This window comes from Thalassophryne amazonica, chromosome 16 (assembly GCF_902500255.1).
Source record: "Thalassophryne amazonica chromosome 16, fThaAma1.1, whole genome shotgun sequence".
Taxonomy (NCBI): Eukaryota; Metazoa; Chordata; class Actinopteri; order Batrachoidiformes; family Batrachoididae; genus Thalassophryne; species Thalassophryne amazonica.
The window spans coordinates 90,462,957-90,482,341 of NC_047118.1; the positions used below are offsets into that span (position 1 = coordinate 90,462,957).

A 19,385-nucleotide genomic window follows, 5' to 3' on the forward strand; every position below is an offset into this window, starting at 1 on the left:
CCAAGGATTTACGTCTGGACTTGACGACCTCCGCCGGACACCTCCGGTGTTGTTGAGATCCCGGACGTAGCCCCCAGTCAATGTTGGGTATTTTCTCCTCCAAACATTCTTAAAACCTTTGATAAGACAAACAGAGTCAAGAAACACCAGTGAGACAGAAAGTCAAATTAATCACGCGCGGAGTGCGGCCAGGCTGTACACCAAGGCTACACTAAAGTCTGGCCTGTGCTCCCGCTCTTTTTATTAGAGATGCCCTCATTACATCATAAAACTTGTCCTAAGGGGGGGCGGGGGGGGGACAACGCGAGACAAGTTTCTTCCCGTAACATAAACACATACGTCAATAAGCGCAGCTGTAAGGAAAAACAGTTTCTTTCTTTTACTCTTATCGTCGGAGGTCAGCACATCTCGTTCGTCTGTTGCAGTTATCAGCTGTTGTGCATCTGCCTGGAGTGTCCTGGTCTTCACACTAAGCATCACATCACAACAGTCAAAACAACCTTCAGGTCTATTACTCCCAGTTCATGACTGACCCCGTCATGCTTCACTCCCAGTCGTTAGCGGCTACAAAAACAAGTTGTATAATAATAATAATAAGTACATCCAGCTCCTCATTCCCAATTCAGATTGACCCCAGCATGCTAAAACAAGGTTGAATAACACGTACATTCTCGGGGTCAGGTGCAAACAGCACAACACCGTTCTCATCAGAAAGAAGACAAAAGGTACAAATGTTTAACAGTGATAACATATATATAAAATCTTTAACAATTTCAATTGCAATTTCAGGGGAACTTCTAAAATATTAATAATAATAATAATAAAATTATTGTAAAAAATGGCTGTTTGTGCAAAATTTTGTAGTTTTTTTTAGTGGGGGGGGGGGGGGTGCTCGTAAGGTATCTCAGGGCCTTAGCCAAGACACGGCTGTGTGCATTTTTATGTGGATGTTGGAGTGCACTCGGCAGAGTCTCTTGGCGAGAACATGCTGCAGAGAAAGATGGTTGTTTGCTGTCCTCACTGTTACAGCTGCACTGAACACCTCCACAGTGCAGAGGGCGCTGTCAGCACATGAACGTAGTGAGGAAGTCATGATCCCAAGCGAGACAGATTCCTGCCACATTTATTTCAGTTTGCATGTTTGCCTTACAATATAAAGCGCCTTGGGGCAACTTGTTGTGATTTGGCGCTATATAAATAAAATTGAATTGAATTGAATTGAATGTTTGACAGTTCTTTCTTGTATTTTAGTCACTTGATTTTTGTTGTTAGTTTATTGGCCAAAGCAGTTGGTCGCCCCTCTGAGTCTGGTCTGCTTCAGGTTTATTCATCAGAAATGTCCGAGGGACTTTTTCCATGGGTGCAAAACCTCCGTTGTATACAGATTTCCATTAAAATTTGTTTCCATGTTCTGTTTGTATGGTCATATACACTGAACAAAAACATAAACACAACACTTTTGTTTTTGCTCCCATTTTTCATGAGCTGAACTTAAAGATCGAAAATATTTTCTTTGTACACAAAAGACTTATTTCTCTCAAATATTGTTGACAAATCTGTCTAAATCTGTGTTAGTGAGCACTTCTCCTTTGCTGAGATACTCCATCCCACCTCACACCTCATGAGACAGCATGATTATTGCAGAGGTGTGCCTTAATCATGTCTAATCATGATTGTAGCTCCTCATTGTGCTCGCACAGCTTTGCTGCATCTTTGGTCACACTGTCATCAAATGTGTGTTTCAGGTTCTGCCCACAGTTACGGTCCACAATGGAGGACAGCATGGAGCAGGCGTTCTCGGTAAAACATTCAGTTGACACTAATGGGCTCCAGCCATTCTGCTGAACCTACTGTTGGTTGGAATCACATTATTGAAGTCAGTAGATCAGGATCCAGGACCACAGCTAACCTATATACTTGACCAGATATACTCTAAACCCAAATGATCATGTTCTCCTGCATCTTTGTGTTTGAAGTTTCTCCACTCAGCTCTTTTTCTTCAAATTTTTCTTTACACTATCCTTCCACCCAGACATAGACATGTCACTCTGTCTCTGCTTCTGTACATCCCTTCTCAAGACTTGTTATGGTTTGTGCTACAGAGAGTCAAGATATGACCCCAGGATGCAGGCAGCAAGACACAGAGGGTTAAGTGCAAAAACCAAGGTGTTTTTCTCCAAAGTGACTGTGATAATACAATCATGACCAAACACTCCCAAGTGGCAAAAATCCAAAAATGCAACAAGAAAGTGCTCAAACCAACAAGGAAACACAAAAACCAACTATTAAAAAAAAATGACAGTGAGGTGAACACTTACAAAAGACGATCCACAGGAGTTGATGAACAGAATGTGTGACGGGAAGCAGGGACTGAAAGTAATCGACTGGCAGGAACAGACAAATCAAATCAAATCAATTTTACTTATATAGCGCCAAATCACAACAACAGTTGCCCCAAGGCGCTTTATATTGCAAGGCAAAAGCCATACAATAATTACAGAAAAACCCCAACGGTCAAAACAACCCCCTATGAACAAGCACTTGGTGACAGCGGGAAGGAAAAACTCCCTTTTAACAGGAAGAAACCTCCAGCAGAACCAGGCTCAGGGAGGGGCAGTCTTCTGCTGGGACTGGTTGGGGCTGAGGGAGAGAACCAGGAAAAAGACATGCTGTGGAGGGGAGCAGAGATCAATCACTAATGATTAAATGCAGAGTGGTGCATACAGAGCAAAAAGAGAAAGAAACACTCAGTGCATCATGGGAACCCCCCAGCAGTCTAAGTCTATAGCAGCATAACTAAGGGATGGTTCAGGGTCACCTGATCCAGCCCTAACTATAAGCTTTAGCAAAAAGGAAAGTTTTAAGCCTAATCTTAAAAGTAGAGAGGGTGTCTGTCTCCCTGATCTGAATGCATGCAGTGAATGCATCACTGGTGGTTGGCTCTCACTGCGGTAGTGTATCACTTCCTGTTCCGGAGCACAGCGGTGTTTTTCTGTATCTGTTAGCTGTTTAATCTGCGCAGTTAGATTGATCTAGTTATCTAGATTACGATTTGTTTCCCAGTGTAATCTTTACGTGCCTTAACTAAAGCACTCCTTCTGCTGAATCACCTCTAAATTATTTACACATTATTCACTTTGCGTGTTTTTAGGAATCCGCTAGCTTAGCGCAGCTACTAGCTCTTAGCCGGTTTAGCATGGCGGCTTCTCCTGTCTCTCCCGCACTTTTCTGCTCTGGGTGTGAAATGTTTAGTTATTCCTCGACCTCCTTTAGCAGTAACGGTACTTGTAATAAGTGTAGCTTATTCGTAGCTTTGGAGGCCAGGCTGGGCGAATTGGAGACTCGGCTCCGCACCGTGGAAAATTCTACAGCTAGCCAGGCCCCTGTAGTCGGTGCGGACCAAGGTAGCTTAGCCGTCGTTAGTTACCCCCTGGCAGATCCCGAGCAGCCAGGAAAGCAGGCCGACTGGGTGACTGTGAGGAGGAAGCGTAGCCCTAAACAGAAGCCCCGTGTACACCGCCAACCCGTTCACATCTCTAACCGTTTTTCCCCACTCGACGACACACCCGCCGAGGATCAAACTCTGGTTATTGGCGACTCTGTTTTGAGAAATGTGAAGTTAGTGACACCAGCAACCATAGTCAATTGTCTTCCGGGGGCCAGAGCAGGCGACATTGAAGGAAATTTGAAACTGCTGGCTAAGGCTAAGCATAAATTTGGTAAGATTGTAATTCACGTCGGCAGTAATGACACCCGGTTACGCCAATCGGAGGTCACTAAAATTAACATTAAATCGGTGTGTAACTTTGCAAAAACAATGTCGGACTCTGTAGTTTTCTCTGGGCCCCTCCCCAATCGGACCATGAGTGACATGTTTAGCCGCATGTTCTCCTTGAATTGCTGGCTGTCTGAGTGGTGTCCAAAAAATGAGGTGGGCTTCATAGATAATTGTCAAAGCTTCTGGGGAAAACCTGGTCTTGTTAGGAGAGACGGCATCCATCCCACTTTGGATGGAGCAGCTCTCATTTCTAGAAATCTGGCCAATTTTCTTAAATCCTCCAAACCGTGACTATCCAGGGTTGGGACCAGGAAGCAGAGTTGTAGTCTTACACACCTCTCTGCAGCTTCTCTCCCCCTGCCATCCCCTCATTACCCCATCCCCGTAGAGACGGTGCCTGCTCCCAGACTACCAATAACCAGCAAAAATCTATTTAAGCATAAAAATTCAAAAAGAAAAAATAATATAGCACCTTCAACTGCACCACAGACTAAAACAGTTAAATGTGGTCTGTTAAACATTAGGTCTCTCTCTTCTAAGTCCCTGTTAGTAAATGATATAATAATTGATCAACATATTGATTTATTCTGCCTAATAGAAACCTGGTTACAGCAGGATGAATATGTTAGTTTAAATGAGTCAACACCCCCGAGTCACACTAGCTGTCAGAATGCTCGTAGCACGGGCCGGGGCGGAGGATTAGCAGCAATCTTCCATTCCAGCTTATTAATTAATCAAAAACCCAGACAGAGCTTTAATTCATTTGAAAGCTTGTCTCTTAGTCTTGTCCATCCAAATTGGAAGTCCCAAAAAACAGTTTTATTTGTTATTATCTATCGTCCACCTGGTCGTTACTGTGAGTTTCTCTGTGAATTTTCAGACCTTTTGTCTGACTTAGTGCTTAGCTCAGATAAGATAATTATAGTGGGCGATTTTAACATCCACACAGATGCTGAGAATGACAGCCTCAACACTGCATTTAATCTATTATTAGACTCTATTGGCTTTGCTCAAAAAGTAAATGAGTCCACCCACCACTTTAATCATATCTTAGATCTTGTTATGACTTATGGTATGGAAATAGAAGACTTAACAGTATTCCCTGAAAACTCCCTTCTGTCTGATCATTTCTTAATAACATTTACATTTACCCTGATGGACTACCCAGCAGTGGGGAATAAGTTTCATTACACTAGAAGTCTTTCAGAAAGTGCTGTAACTAGGTTTAAGGATATGATTCCTTCTTTATGTTCTCTAATGTCATATACCAACACAGTGCAGAGTAGCTACCTAAACTCTGTAAGGGAGATAGAGTATCTCGTCAATAGTTTTACATCCTCATTGAAGACAACTTTGGATGCTGTAGCTCCTCTGAAAAAGAGAGCTTTAAATCAGAGGTGTCTGACTCCGTGGTATAACTCACAAACTCGTAGCTTAAAGCAGATAACCCATAAGTTGGAGAGGAAATGGCGTCTCACTAATTTAGAAGATCTTCACTTAGCCTGGAAAAAGAGTCTGTTGCTCTATAAAAAAGCCCTCCGTAAAGCTAGGACATCTTTCTACTCATCACTAATTGAAGAAAATAAGAACAACCCCAGGTTTCTTTTCAGCACTGTAGCCAGGCTGACAAAGAGTCAGAGCTCTATTGAGCTGAGTATTCCATTAACTTTAACTAGTAATGACTTCATGACTTTCTTTGCTAACAAAATTTTAACTATTAGAGAAAAAATTACTCATAACCATCCCAAAGACATATTGTTATCTTTGGCTGCTTTCAGTGATGCCGGTATTTGGTTAGACTCTTTCTCTCCGATTGTTCTGTCTGAGTTATTTTCATTAGTTACTTCATCCAAACCATCAACATGTTTATTAGACCCCATTCCTACCAGGCTGCTCAAGGAAGCCCTACCATTATTTAATGCTTCGATCTTAAATATGATCAATCTATCTTTGTTAGTTGGCTATGTACCACAGGCTTTTAAGGTGGCAGTAATTAAACCATTACTTAAAAAGCCATCACTTGACCCAGCTTTCTTAGCTAATTATAGGCCAATCTCCAACCTTCCTTTTCTCTCAAAAATTCTTGAAAGGGTAGTTGTAAAACAGCTAACTGATCATCTGCAGAGGAATGGTCTATTTGAAGAGTTTCAGTCAGGTTTTAGAATTCATCATAGTACAGAAACAGCATTAGTGAAGGTTACAAATGATCTTCTTATGGCCTCGGACAGTGGACTCATCTCTGTGCTTGTTCTGTTAGACCTCAGTGCTGCTTTTGATACTGTTGACCATAAAATTTTATTACAGAGATTAGAGCATGCCATAGGTATTAAAGGCACTGCGCTGCGGTGGTTTGAATCATATTTGTCTAATAGATTACAATTTGTTCATGTAAATGGGGAATCTTCTTCACAGACTAAAGTTAATTATGGAGTTCCACAAGGTTCTGTGCTAGGACAAATTTTATTCACTTTATACATGCTTCCCTTAGGCAGTATTATTAGACGGTATTGCTTAAATTTTCATTGTTACGCAGATGATACCCAGCTTTATCTATCCATGAAGCCAGAGGACACACACCAATTAGCTAAACTGCAGGATTGTCTTACAGACATAAAGACATGGATGACCTCTAATTTCCTGCTTTTAAACTCAGATAAAACTGAAGTTATTGTACTTGGCCCCACAAATCTTAGAAACATGGTGTCTAACCAGATCCTTACTCTGGATGGCATTACCCTGACCTCTAGTAATACTGTGAGAAATCTTGGAGTCATTTTTGATCAGGATATGTCATTCAAAGCGCATATTAAACAAATATGTAGGACTGCTTTTTTGCATTTACGCAATATCTCTAAAATCAGAAAGGTCTTGTCTGAGTGATGCTGAAAAACTAATTCATGCATTTATTTCCTCTAGGCTGGACTATTGTAATTCATTATTATCAGGTTGTCCTAAAAGTTCCCTAAAAAGCCTTCAGTTAATTCAAAATGCTGCAGCTAGAGTACTGACGGGGACTAGAAGGAGAGAGCATATCTCACCCATATTGGCCTCTCTTCATTGGCTTCCTGTTAATTCTAGAATAGAATTTAAAATTCTTCTTCTTACTTATAAGGTTTTGAATAATCAGGTCCCATCTTATCTTAGGGACCTCGTAGTACCATATCACCCCAATAGAGCGCTTCGCTCTCAGACCGCAGGCTTACTTGTAGTTCCTAGGGTTTGTAAGAGTAGAATGGGAGGCAGAGCCTTCAGCTTTCAGGCTCCTCTCCTGTGGAACCAGCTCCCAATTCAGATCAGGGAGACAGACACCCTCTCTACTTTTAAGATTAGGCTTAAAACTTTCCTTTTTGCTAAAGCTTATAGTTAGGGCTGGATCAGGTGACCCTGAACCATCCCTTAGTTATGCTGCTATAGACGTAGACTGCTGTGGGGTTCCCATGATGCACTGTTTCTTTCTCTTTTTGCTCTGTATGCACCACTCTGCATTTAATCATTAGTGATCGATCTCTGCTCTCTTCCACAGCATGTCTTTTTCCTGGTTCTCTCCCTCAGCCCCAACCAGTCCCAGCAGAAGACTGCCCCTCCCTGAGCCTGGTTCTGCTGGAGGTTTCTTCCTGTTAAAGGGAGTTTTTCCTTCCCACTGTAGCCAAGTGCTTGCTCACAGGGGGTCGTTTTGACCGTTGGGGTTTTACATAATTATTGTATGGCCTTGCCTTACAATATAAAGCGCCTTGGGGCAACTGTTTGTTGTGATTTGGCGCTATATAAAAAAATTGATTGATTGATTGAATTGGGAGCTGGTTCCACAGGAAAGGAGCCTGAAAGCTGAAGGCTCTGCCTCCCATTCTACTCTTACAAACCCTAGGAACTACAAGTAAGCCTGCGGTCTGAGAGCGAAGCGCTCTATTGGGGTGATATGGTACTATGAGGTCCCTAAGATAAGATGGGACCTGATTATTCAAAACCTTATAAGTAAGAAGAAGAATTTTAAATTCTATTCTAGAATTAACAGGAAGCCAATGAAGAGAAGCCAATATGGGTGAGATATGCTCTCTCCTTCTAGTCCCCGTTAGTACTCTAGCTGCAGCATTTTGAATTAACTGAAGGCTTTTCAGGGAACTTTTAGGACAACCTGATAATAATGAATTACAATAGTCCAGCCAAGAGGAAATAAATGCATGAATTAGTTTTTCAGCATCACTCTGAGACAAGACCTTTCTAATTTTAGAGATATTGCGCAAATGTAAAAAAGCAGCCCTACATATTTGCTTAATATGTGCATTGAATGAATTGAAAGATTTGTGGGGCCAAGTACAATAACTTCAGTTTTATCTGAATTTAAAAGCAGGAAATTAGAAGTCATCCATGTCTTTATGTCTGTAAGACATTCCTGCAGTTTAACTAATTGGTGTGTGTTGATGGTTTGGAGGAAGTAACTAATGAAAATAACTCAGACAGAACAGTCTGAGAGAAAGAGTCTAACCAAATACCAGCATTACTGAAAGCAGCCAAAGATAACGATACGTCTTTGGGATGGATATGAGTAATTTTTCTCTAATAGTTAAAATTTTATTAGCAAAGAAAGTCATGAAGTCATTACTAGTTAAAGTTAAAGGAATACTCGGCTCAATAGAGCTCTGATTCTTTGTCAGCCTGGCTACAGTGCTGAAAAGAAACCTGGGGTTGTTCTTATTTTCTTCAATTAGTGATGAGTAGTAAGATGTCCTAGCTTTACAGAGGGCTTTTTTTTATAGAGCATCAGACTCTTTTTCCAGGCTAAATGAAGATCTTCTAAATTAGTGAGACGCCATTTCCTCTCCAACTTACGGGTTATCTGCTTTAAGCTGCGAGTTTGTGAGTTATACCACTGAGTCAGGCACTTCTGATTTAAGGCTCTCTTTTTCAGAGGAGCTACAGCATTCAAAGTTGTGCTCAATGAGGATGTAAAACTATTGATGAGATAATCTATCTCACTCACAGAGTTTAGGTAGCTACTCTGCACTGTGATGGTATATGGCACTGGAGAACATAACAAAGAAGGAATCATATCCTTAAACCTAATTACAGCACTTTCCGAAAGACTTCTACTGTAATGAAACTTATTCCCCACTGCTGGGTAGTCCATTAAAGTAAATGTAAATGTTATTAAGAAATGATCAGACAGAAGGGGGTTTTCAGGGAATACTGTTAAGTCTTCAATTTCCATACCATAAGTCAAAACAAGATCTAAAGTATGATTGAAGTGGTGGGTGGACTCATTTACATTTTGAGCGAAGCCAATTTCAGTCTAATAATAGATTAAATGCAGTGTTGAGGCTGTCATTCTCAGCATCTATATAAACGCAACACTTTAGGTTTTGCTCCCATTTTGTATGAGATGAACTCAAAGATCTAAAACTTTTTCCACATGCACAATATCACCATTTCCCTCAAATATTGTTCACAAACCAGTCTAAATCTGTGATAGTGAGCACTTCTCCTTTGCTGAGATAATCCATCCCACCTCACAGGTGTGCCATATGAAGTTGCTGATTAGACACCATGATTAGTGCACAGGTGTGCCTTAGACTGCCCACAATAAAAGGCCACTCTGAAAGGTGCAGTTTTGTTTTACTGGAGGGGATACCAGTCAGTATCTGGTGTGACCACCATTTGCCTGATGCAGTGCAACACATTTCCTTCGCATAGAGTTGATCAGGTTGTCAATTGTGGCCAGTGGAATGTTGGTCCACTCCTCTTCAATGGCTGTGCGAAGTTGCTGGATATTGGCATGAAGTGGTACACGCTGTCGTATACGCCGGTCCAGAGCATCCCAAACATGCTCAATGGGTGACATGTCCGGTGAGTATGCCGGCCATGCAAGAACTGGAACATTTTCAGCTTCCAAGAATTGTGTACAGATCCTTGCAACATGGGGCCGTGCATTATCCTGCTGCAACATGAGGTGATGTTCTTGGATGTATGGCACAACAATGGGCCTCAGGATCTCGTCACGGTATCTCTGTGCATTCAAAATGCCATCAATAAAATGCACCTGTGTTCTTTGTCCATAACAGATGCCTGCCTATACCGTAACCCCACCGCCACCATGGGCCACTCGATCCACAACACTGACATCAGAAAACCGCTCACCCACACGACGCCAGACACGCTGTCTGCCATCTGCCCTCAACAGTGTGAACCGGGATTCATCCGTGAAGAGAACACCTCTCCAACGTGCCAAACGCCAGCGAATGTGAGCATTTGTCCACTCAAGTCGGTTATGACGACGAACTGGAGTCAGGTCGAGACCCCGATGAGGACGACGAGCATGCAGATGAGCTTCCCTGAGACGGTTTCTGACAGTTTGTGCAGAAATTCTTTGGTTATGCAAACCGATTGTTTCAGCAGCTGTCCGAGTGGCTGGTCTCAGACGATCTTGGAGGTGAACATGCTGGATGTGGAGGTCCTGGGCTGGTGTGGTTACACGTGGTCTGCGGTTGTGAGGCTGGTTGGATGTACTGCCAAATTCTCTGAAACGCCTTTGGAGACGGCTTATGGTAGAGAAATGAACATTCAATACACGAGCAACAGCTCTGGTTGACATTCCTGCTGTCAGCATGCCAATTGCACGCTCCCTCAAATCTTGCGACATCTGTGGCATTGTGCTGTGTGATAAAACTGCACCTTTCAGAGTGGCCTTTTATTGTGGGCAGTCTAAGGCACACCTGTGCACTAATCATGGTGTCTAATCAGCATCTTGATATGGCACACCTGTGAGGTGGGATGGATTATCTCAGCAAAGGAGAAGTGCTCACTATCACAGATTTAGACTGGTTTGTGAACAATATTTGAGGGAAATGGTGATATTGTGTATGTGGAAAAAGTTTTAGATCTTTGAGTTCATCTCATACAAAATGGGAGCAAAACCAAAAGTGTTGCGTTTATATTTTTGTTGAGTGTATGTGGATGTTCCAGTCATATTGACAGCTGTACCACTGCACATGTAAACGTGCTGATTCACCTCTCTCCACACCGTTTGTCATTTGGGAGCCTTGGCAAATCGTAATCTCATCATCAGGAGTTGCCTACCTGTTGGGCTGTTTGAGCCTCAGCTCAAGTCTTACTTTAAACAGTTTGGGAAAGTTCTGTGGCTTCGACTGTCAAGGAGTAAAAAGCTGCTTTCCACCTGGGCCTGCTTGCCCTGCTGCTAGCTGCTCTCCACCTGCTGTCAGCGGCTCACTGCATCACCGCTCAACTGGCTCCTCATAGTGGAAAAATCACGGACTGGATTTTATCATGGGGCGGATCCGGAGCCAACACGCAGCGGGACCAGCGGATCCTTCGTGGACTATGGGGCTGTTTTTTCCTGTGCGTCTCGCCCTGCTGTGTTTACTGGCAGTCTGCTTTGAGTGTTCCCCCTACTGCAGCGCGCTTGGTGCTGCACCTGTGTTGCCTGGCAGGGGGACACGTCCATCTGATCGGGATCCGGCATCATTGTCACCCACACCGCCTCCAATCAGCTATGACTCCCCAACTCTGCTCCCACACATAAGTATTCTGGTTTTGAAGGAGTGCATTTTATCACCACTCCACCTCTCTGCTGGACATCAGACCAAGGTGGATGTCACTTACAGACTGTTGAAGCAGAGGTGCCTCATTGCCCTTCTGCTGCTTATTTCAGGAAACATTCAACCTAATCCAGGTCATTATCACAGTTTGCTGACTATTGTCCCTACATTCAGACCCCCCAGTGAACATCAATTAACTTTTGACTCCTTCTGCACTAGAAAGCACCTAGGTGTTTTACATCTAAACACCCGCAGCCTGATCCCAAAAATGGCTGAGTTGACTGCTTATGTCCACACTTCAAACCCTGATGTTCTGGTTATCTCTGAGGCCTGGCTCAAAAAATCCACCCCTGATTCTGTAGTCGCTATCCCTGGATATTATATATTTCGCCAGGACAGAAGTTCCAAGGGGGGTGGTGTAGCCATTTATTCCAAGGCAAATTTACGCTGCTCAGTGTTAACATCTAAATCTGTTGCAAAGCAATTTGAGTTGGTCATCATGAAGATTAACCTGTCTACAAACTTCTCTATCATTGTTGCTGGTTGCTACAGACCACCCTCAGCACCTGCCTGTGCTCTCCCTGCTATCAGTGAGCTTATTGCTTATGTTACTTCAGAATTCATCTTGCTTGGGGACCTGAACTGGGACATGCTTAACCCTCTACCATCAGTGCAGTTACAATTAGATGCACTTGGCTTGTCCCAGATTGTGTCAAGCCCCACCAGGTATAACTCCAGGTCTATGAACATTGGGACACTGATTGATGTTATACTTACTAACAGACCTGATAAATATGTCTCATGTGTATTCTGTCAAAGTCTAAGTGATCACTGTATCATAGCCTGTGTTCGCAAGAGCATTACTCCACAAACCCCACCTCTGATTATATTCAAACGGCTAACAAAACATTTTGACGAGCAGGCCTTCCTACATGATCTATCCCAAGTTATTTGGAGCAGCATTGATTTTATCCCTGATGTTGAAGTTGCCTGGTCACATTTCAAAAGTTTGTTCACTTCAATTTTAAACAAACATGCTCCCCTAAGAAAAATAAGATTAAAAAATCGATATAGTCCTTGGTTTAGACCAGATTTAGCTGAGCTCATCTGTCAGAAACACCATCTTTGGCAAAAAGCTAAATTCTCTAATAAACAATCAGATTGGCAGACCTATAGAGCTGTCCGAAACAAATGCACTCAGACAATTAGAAGGGCAAAAGTTACTCATTTTAAAGAGCAATTACTCACTAGTAGTGCTGACCCTAAAAAATTCTGGAGTTCAATTAAGTCTATGGAAAATAAGAAAATAAGTCCCTGTCTGCCAATCATGATCAAAGCTGATGGTGTGGTTATCACTGATAAGGCAAAAATTATGGACAATTTTAATAAACATTTTGCTCAGGTTGGCCATACAGACTTTTTATCTCAGGCCACAACCCCAATCAGCCCCTGAGGATCAGAAACTCAGACTGTCTCGCACTATAAGTATCTAGGTGTATGGCTTGATAACTCTCTAGTTTTTGAAACCCACATCATTAACCTGCTCACCAAAGCAAAGGCGAGAATTGGCTTTTTATACCGCCACAAAAACACTTTCACTCGCCCAATAAGAGAGCTTTTGGTAAAAACTACAGTTCTCCCCATCCTTGATTATGGAGACTTAGTTTACAGAATGGCATCAAAGACTCCACAAACTTGATGTTGTATATCATGCTGCCATACGCTTTGTTACAGGTGCACCTTTCACCATGCACCACTGTGACTTGTACTCAATGGTGAAGTGGCCCTCTCTCCACACACATAGACAAATCCATTGGCTATTGTGTATTTACAAATGTTTGATTGGCTTGGCTCCGTCCTATTTGAGCTCTTTACTAAACATCCACACTTCTAGTCATGCTCTCCGCTCCAGCACTTACATCAGTCTGGTGGTCCCAAAAGTTCGCACAGTCTTTGGTCGCTCCTTTTTCCAGTTTTCTGCAGCAAGTGACTGGAATGACTTACAACAGTCTCTAAAGCTTAGTTTGTTTTTACCTCTATCTACTTTTAAAAACTCAATTTCTAACATTTTACAGGACCATTTCACGTTTTTAATAATGTATATCTTAATTCTTAACATTTTCTGTTTTATTGTTGTTGTTTCTGCAGTTGTTTTACTGTATGTTTTTCACTGTTGTATGTGGTAATTGTTAATCTGTTATTCTCTCCTGCTGTTGTGTTGCCTCTTGTCCAGGTCGTCATTGTAAATGAGAAAGTGTTCTCAATGACTTACCTGGTAAAACATTTAATAAATAAATAAATAAATGTTAAAATCGCCCACTATAATTATCTTATCTGAGCTAAGCACTAAGTCAGACAAAAGGTCTGTCTGGGTTTTTGATTAATTAATAAGCTGGAGTGGAAGACTGCTGCTAATCCTCCGCCTCGACCCGTGCTACGAGCGTTCGGACAGTTATTGTGACTCGGGGGTGTTGACTCATTTAAACTAACATATTCATCCTGCTGTAACCAGGTTTCTGTAAGGCAGAATAAATCAATATGTTGATCAATTATTATATCATTTACTAACAGGGACTTAGAAGAGAGAGATCTAATGTTTAATAGACCACATTTAACTGTTTTAGTCTGTGGTGCAGTTGATTGTTGGTGGTCTGGGAGCAGGCACCGTCTCTACGGGGATGGGGTAATGAGGGGATGGCAGGGGGAGAGAAGCTGCAGAGAGGTGTGTAAGACTACAACTCTGCTTCCTGGTCCCAACCCTGGATAGTCACGGTTTGGAGGGTTTAATAAAATTGGCCAGATTTCTAGAAATGAGAGCTGCTCCATCCAAAGTGGGATGGATGCCGTCTCTCCTAACAAGACCAGGTTTTCCCCAGAAGCTTTGCCAATTATCTATGAAGCCCACCTCATTTTTTGGACACCACTCAGACAGCCAGCAATTCAAGGAGAACATGCGGCTAAACATGTCACTCCCGGTCCGATTGGGGAGGGGCCCAGAGTCTGACATTGTTTTTGCAAAGTTACACACCGATTCAATGTTAATTTTAGTGACCTCCGATTGGCATAACCGGGTGTCATTACTGCCGACGTGAATTACAATCTTACAGAATTTACGCTTAGCCTTAGCCAGCAGTTTCAAATTTCCTTCAGTGTCGCCTGCTCTGGCCCCCGGAAGACAATTGACTATGGTTGCTGGTGTCGCTAACTTCACATTTCTCAAAACAGAGTCGCCAATAACCAGAGTTTGTTCCTCACCGGGTGTGTCGCCGAGTGGGGAAAAACGGTTAGAGATGTGAACGGGTTGGTGGTGTACAGGGGGCTTCTGTTTAGGACTACGCTTCCTCCTCACAGTCACCCAGCCGGCCTGCTTTCCCGGCTGCTCGGGATCTGCTGGGGGACAGCTAACGGCGGCTAAGCTACCTTGGTCCGCACCGACTACAGGGGCCTGGCTAGCTGTAGGATTTTCCAAGGTGCGGAGCTGAATCTCCAATTCGCCCAGCCTGGCCTCCAAAGCTACGAATAAGCTACACTTATTACAAGTACCATTACTGCTAAAGGAGGCCGAGGAATAACTAAACATTTCACACCCAGAGCAGAAAAGTGCGGGAGAGACAGGAGAAGCCGCCATGCTAAACCGGCTAAGAGCTAGTAGCTGCGCTAAGCTAGCGGATTCCTAAAAACACACAAAGTGAATAATGTGTAAATAATTTAGAGGTGATTCAGCAGAGGGAGTGCTTTAGTTAAGGCACGTGAAACAAATCGTTATCTAGATCAATCTAACTACGCAGGTTAAACAGCTAACAGATACAGCAAAGCACCGCTGTGCTCCGGAACAGGAAGTGATACAATACCGCAGTGAGAGCCAACCACTAGTAGACTACAAAGCAGGAGTGGCTTAAATACACATGTAAATGAGGCACAGGTGCAGACTAACAGCATAACGGAAGTGGCCAGAACCCGTGAGGACTAAATAAACAAGACATACAAAAACACCATGGCATGGTAACTAATAAACTCACAAAGATCAACATACCAATCATAACATAGAGGACAGTGAACGGATGACAAATCACGGCACAGACCAAGAATGACAGAGATATGAAGGACCAGAAACCAAGGAGCAGACGAAACACAGAGATTGGCAGCGGAGGACACACCTACACCCACATCCACACACACTGATACGAGAGAAGACACGAACATGTAAGATGTCAGACACACAATCCCACATCCACATGACACACGCACGCACACACACACACGCACGCACGCACACACACACCGGACTCAATCACAAAATGGGAAAGTGTGCAACCCACATACTCATGCACAGGCTGAAGGAGGGGGCCAGGCACAGAGCACTCCCCCCACATAAAGCTACACAGGTCACGGAAGACAAACACACATCCACGCACAGAACATTAGCCGCTCACACACACACTAGGCACACCCCCATGCCCTGGGAACGTGCCCATACACACTGGCACCCAACAGATGAAAGACACAGACTCAGACAGGGGGGTATTCTATATATATATACACACACACACACACACACACACACACACCGGGGAGGCAACATACAGACAAAACAACTGAAACATACACAGGACTCGGGAGGGGCACACAGGGGACAGACATGATCAAACACACATGACAGATGGCATCACAACACTCTCACTTTCCAAGACTTTATTAATCAATATGGTTAGAAACTCCACTTCCATCTCTCCTAAACATTTTCATGGCTCCAGTGGAATGTCATCTGGACTAACTGCCTTTCCATTCTTAATCCTCTTCATATCTGCCCTCACTTCATCCTTACTAATCTGATTTACTCTCTTCACATCATCCAGCCTTCTCTCTCTCATTTTCTTCATTTATCAGCTCCTCAAAATATTCCCTCTGTCTTCTCAACATACACTCCTCACTTGTCAGCACATTACCATGTGCATCTTTTACCACCCTAACCTGCTGCACATCCTTTCCAGCTCTGTCCCTTTGTCTGGCCAATCGGTACAAGTCCTTTTCTCCTTCCTTACTATTCAGCTTCTTATATTGCTCACTAAATGCCTTTTCCTTAGCTTTTGTCACTTCTCTTTTCGCCTTACGCCACATCTCCTTGTACTCCTGTCTACTTTCTTCATCTCTCTGACTCCCAGTTCTTTTTTGCCAGCCTCTTTCTCCTTTTTCCTGAACACCTTCGTTCCACCACAAAGTCTCCCTGTCTTCCTTCCACTGTCCAGATGTCTCACCCAGTACCTTCCTGTCTGTCTCCCTCACCACATCTGCAGTACTTTCCCAGTTGTCTAAAATTGCTTCCCCTCCATCCAGTGCTTCTCTCACCTGCTCACTGAATTTCACAGAAGTCTTCCTCCTTCAGCTTCCACCATCTGATCCTTTGTTGAGCTCTCACTCTCTTCTTTACCTCTAAAGTCATCCTACAAACAACCATCCTATGCTGTCTAACGACACTCTCTCCTGCCACCACCTTACAGTCTCTGATTTCTTTTAGCGTGCATCTCCTATAAAGAATGTAGTCCACCTGTGTGCACCTTCCTCCACTCTTATATGTTACCCTGTGCTCCTCCCTTTTCGTAAAGTAGGTATTCACCACAGCCATTTCCATCCTTTTTGCAAAATCAACTACCATCTGTCCTTCCCCATTCCTATCCTTGATACCATATCTACCCATTACTTCCTCATCACCTCTGTTCCCTTCAACAACATGCCCATTGAAGTCCGCTCCTATCACCACTATTTCATGCTTGGGTTCACTCTCTACCACCTCATCTAACTCAATCCAGAAATCTTTCTATCCTTTCTCTGTCATCTCGCAGCCTACCCGTGGGACATATGCACTGATGATATTCATCATCACGCCTTCAATTTCTAACTTCACACTCATCACCCTGTCAGACACTTGCTTAACCTCCAACACACTTTTAACATGCTCTTCCTTGAAAATGACCCCAATACCATTTCTCCTCCTATCCTCACTGTCATACAACAACTTGAACCCACCTCCTATGCTCCTGCTCCTTACTTCCCTTCCACTTGGTTTCTTGCACACAAAATATGTCTAGCTTTCTCCAGGCACAGTACTAGTTGAGGCCCGAAGTGGCAGGCCAAGAAAAATCTCAGATAAGCTGAAGCAAAGGATGGTGAGAACAGTCATAGTCAACCCACAGACCTGCTCCAAAGACCTACAACACGATCTTACTGCAGATAGTGTCTCTGTGCATGGTTCAACTATGCAGTGCACTTTGCACAAAGAGATGTTGTATGATGCCGTAATGCAGATGAAGCCTTTTCTGCATACACGCCACAAACAGAGTTGCTTGAGGTATGCTAAAACACATTTGGACAAGCCAGCTTCATTTTGGAATAAGGTGCTGTGGACGGATGAAACTAAAATTGAGTTATTTGGACATAACAAGGGGCGGTATACATGGATGAAAAAGAACACAGCATTCCAAGAAAAACACTTGCTACCTACAGTAAAGTTTGGAGGTGGTTCCATCATGCTGTGGGGCTGTGTGGCCAGTGCAGGTACTGGGAATCTTGTTAAAGTTGAGGGTCACATGGATTCCAGTCAATATCAGCAGATGTCAGCCTTGTCACCTTTACGCTTATAGATGATGACAATGTTGGTATCTTTCCACTGCTGTGTGAGATGGCTGCAGGACCAGACATCTGTAATGAAACAATGCAGACGCTGCATGAGTGGCCGTCCGCCAAACTTAAAGATGTCAGCAGGAATGCCATCTGAGCCAGTAGCCTTGTTGTTTTTTAGATCATGAATTGCCTTCTCAACCTCCAAAAAGGTCGGTGGGAGATCCAGATTGGTGATAGGTGAAACACACCTGAGCAATAGATGATAACCTTAACCATCACAGAGATATTCGTAACCCTAATCATCAAAGGCATATATCTAACCCTAACCATCACAGAGATATACCTAACCTTAACTGTCAAAGAGACATACTTAACGCTAACATCACACAGTTGTAGCTAACATTCGCCATCACAGAGATATACCTAACATTCACCATCACAGAGATATACCTAACCCTAACCTAATAAGATATACCTAACCCCAAAAACCAGGTCTTAATCTTCAAACAGCCTTTTGAAGTTGTAAGGACCAGCCAACATGCCCTAACAATAATGGTGTAAAACCCAAATTTGTCCACACAAATATACACACACGCACACACACACACAGCTATATAGAACCATCACAGAGATATTTGTAGTTATATATTGTATTCAAGCACAGTAGCATGTTTAAGATAACTTTTATTCTTTGTTTTTTTTCTCTAATAATAGTGCTGTATTCATGTATGTGGTGGTTCAGGGATTTATATCAAGTCAAGTGTATTAAATGATACTCTGTGTGTGTGTGTGTGTGTGTGTGTGTGTGTGTGTGTGTGTGTGTGTGTGTGTGTGTGTGTGCGTGCACACAGACACACACAGATATATAAACTTCTGCTCCAAATAATTTGCCACATGGATACCAGACAGGTTTTATGTAGGTTTTCTTTCATTGTCTAGGTTTGCATTTGGAGGGCCCATTCATTAGTAAGGAAAAGAAAGGAGCCCACCCAGAGCAGTATCTCCGTACCTTTCAAAGTGGGGACATACAGGATGTGATGGAGGTGTATGGCAACCTTGACAACGTTGCTATGGTGACCCTGGCTCCTGAGCTGGAAAACAGCCATTCCATTATCAGGGAACTCTGCAGGAGGGGCATCACTGTGTCTTTAGGTGAGTATCTTTGACTGGATTACGTCCTGTAATGGACCTTGGTCATAAATACGAGGTGCTTTCAAAAGGTATCCAACCTTATTTTATCCCACCGAAACCGATGAAGCCTTCTTGCGCATTTGTGAATTTTATCCCACCCACAGAGTGCGTCAGTCTGTAGCAGCCAGCCTTAAAGTAAACACGTACTGAGCACCTGTCGGATTCTCATTTGCTGGAACATGACGGAACAACATGAGCAAATGTATTGATCATATTTTGCAAATAGCTTTTTGACACCTGAGCAGAAA

At 43.1% G+C, this 19,385-nt stretch overlaps 1 protein-coding gene across 1 annotated transcript in view; it reads left to right on the forward strand.

The window, feature by feature from the left end:
- Positions 1-19,385, forward strand: part of amdhd2 (amidohydrolase domain containing 2) — a 132,676-nt gene that overhangs the window by 20,537 nt on the left and 92,754 nt on the right. Inside the window, exons 4-5 of the mRNA XM_034190837.1 lie at positions 1,746-1,800; positions 18,886-19,098. Of these exons, the coding sequence (XP_034046728.1) occupies positions 1,746-1,800; positions 18,886-19,098 (268 nt within the window). The remainder of the gene's footprint in view (positions 1-1,745; positions 1,801-18,885; positions 19,099-19,385) is intronic.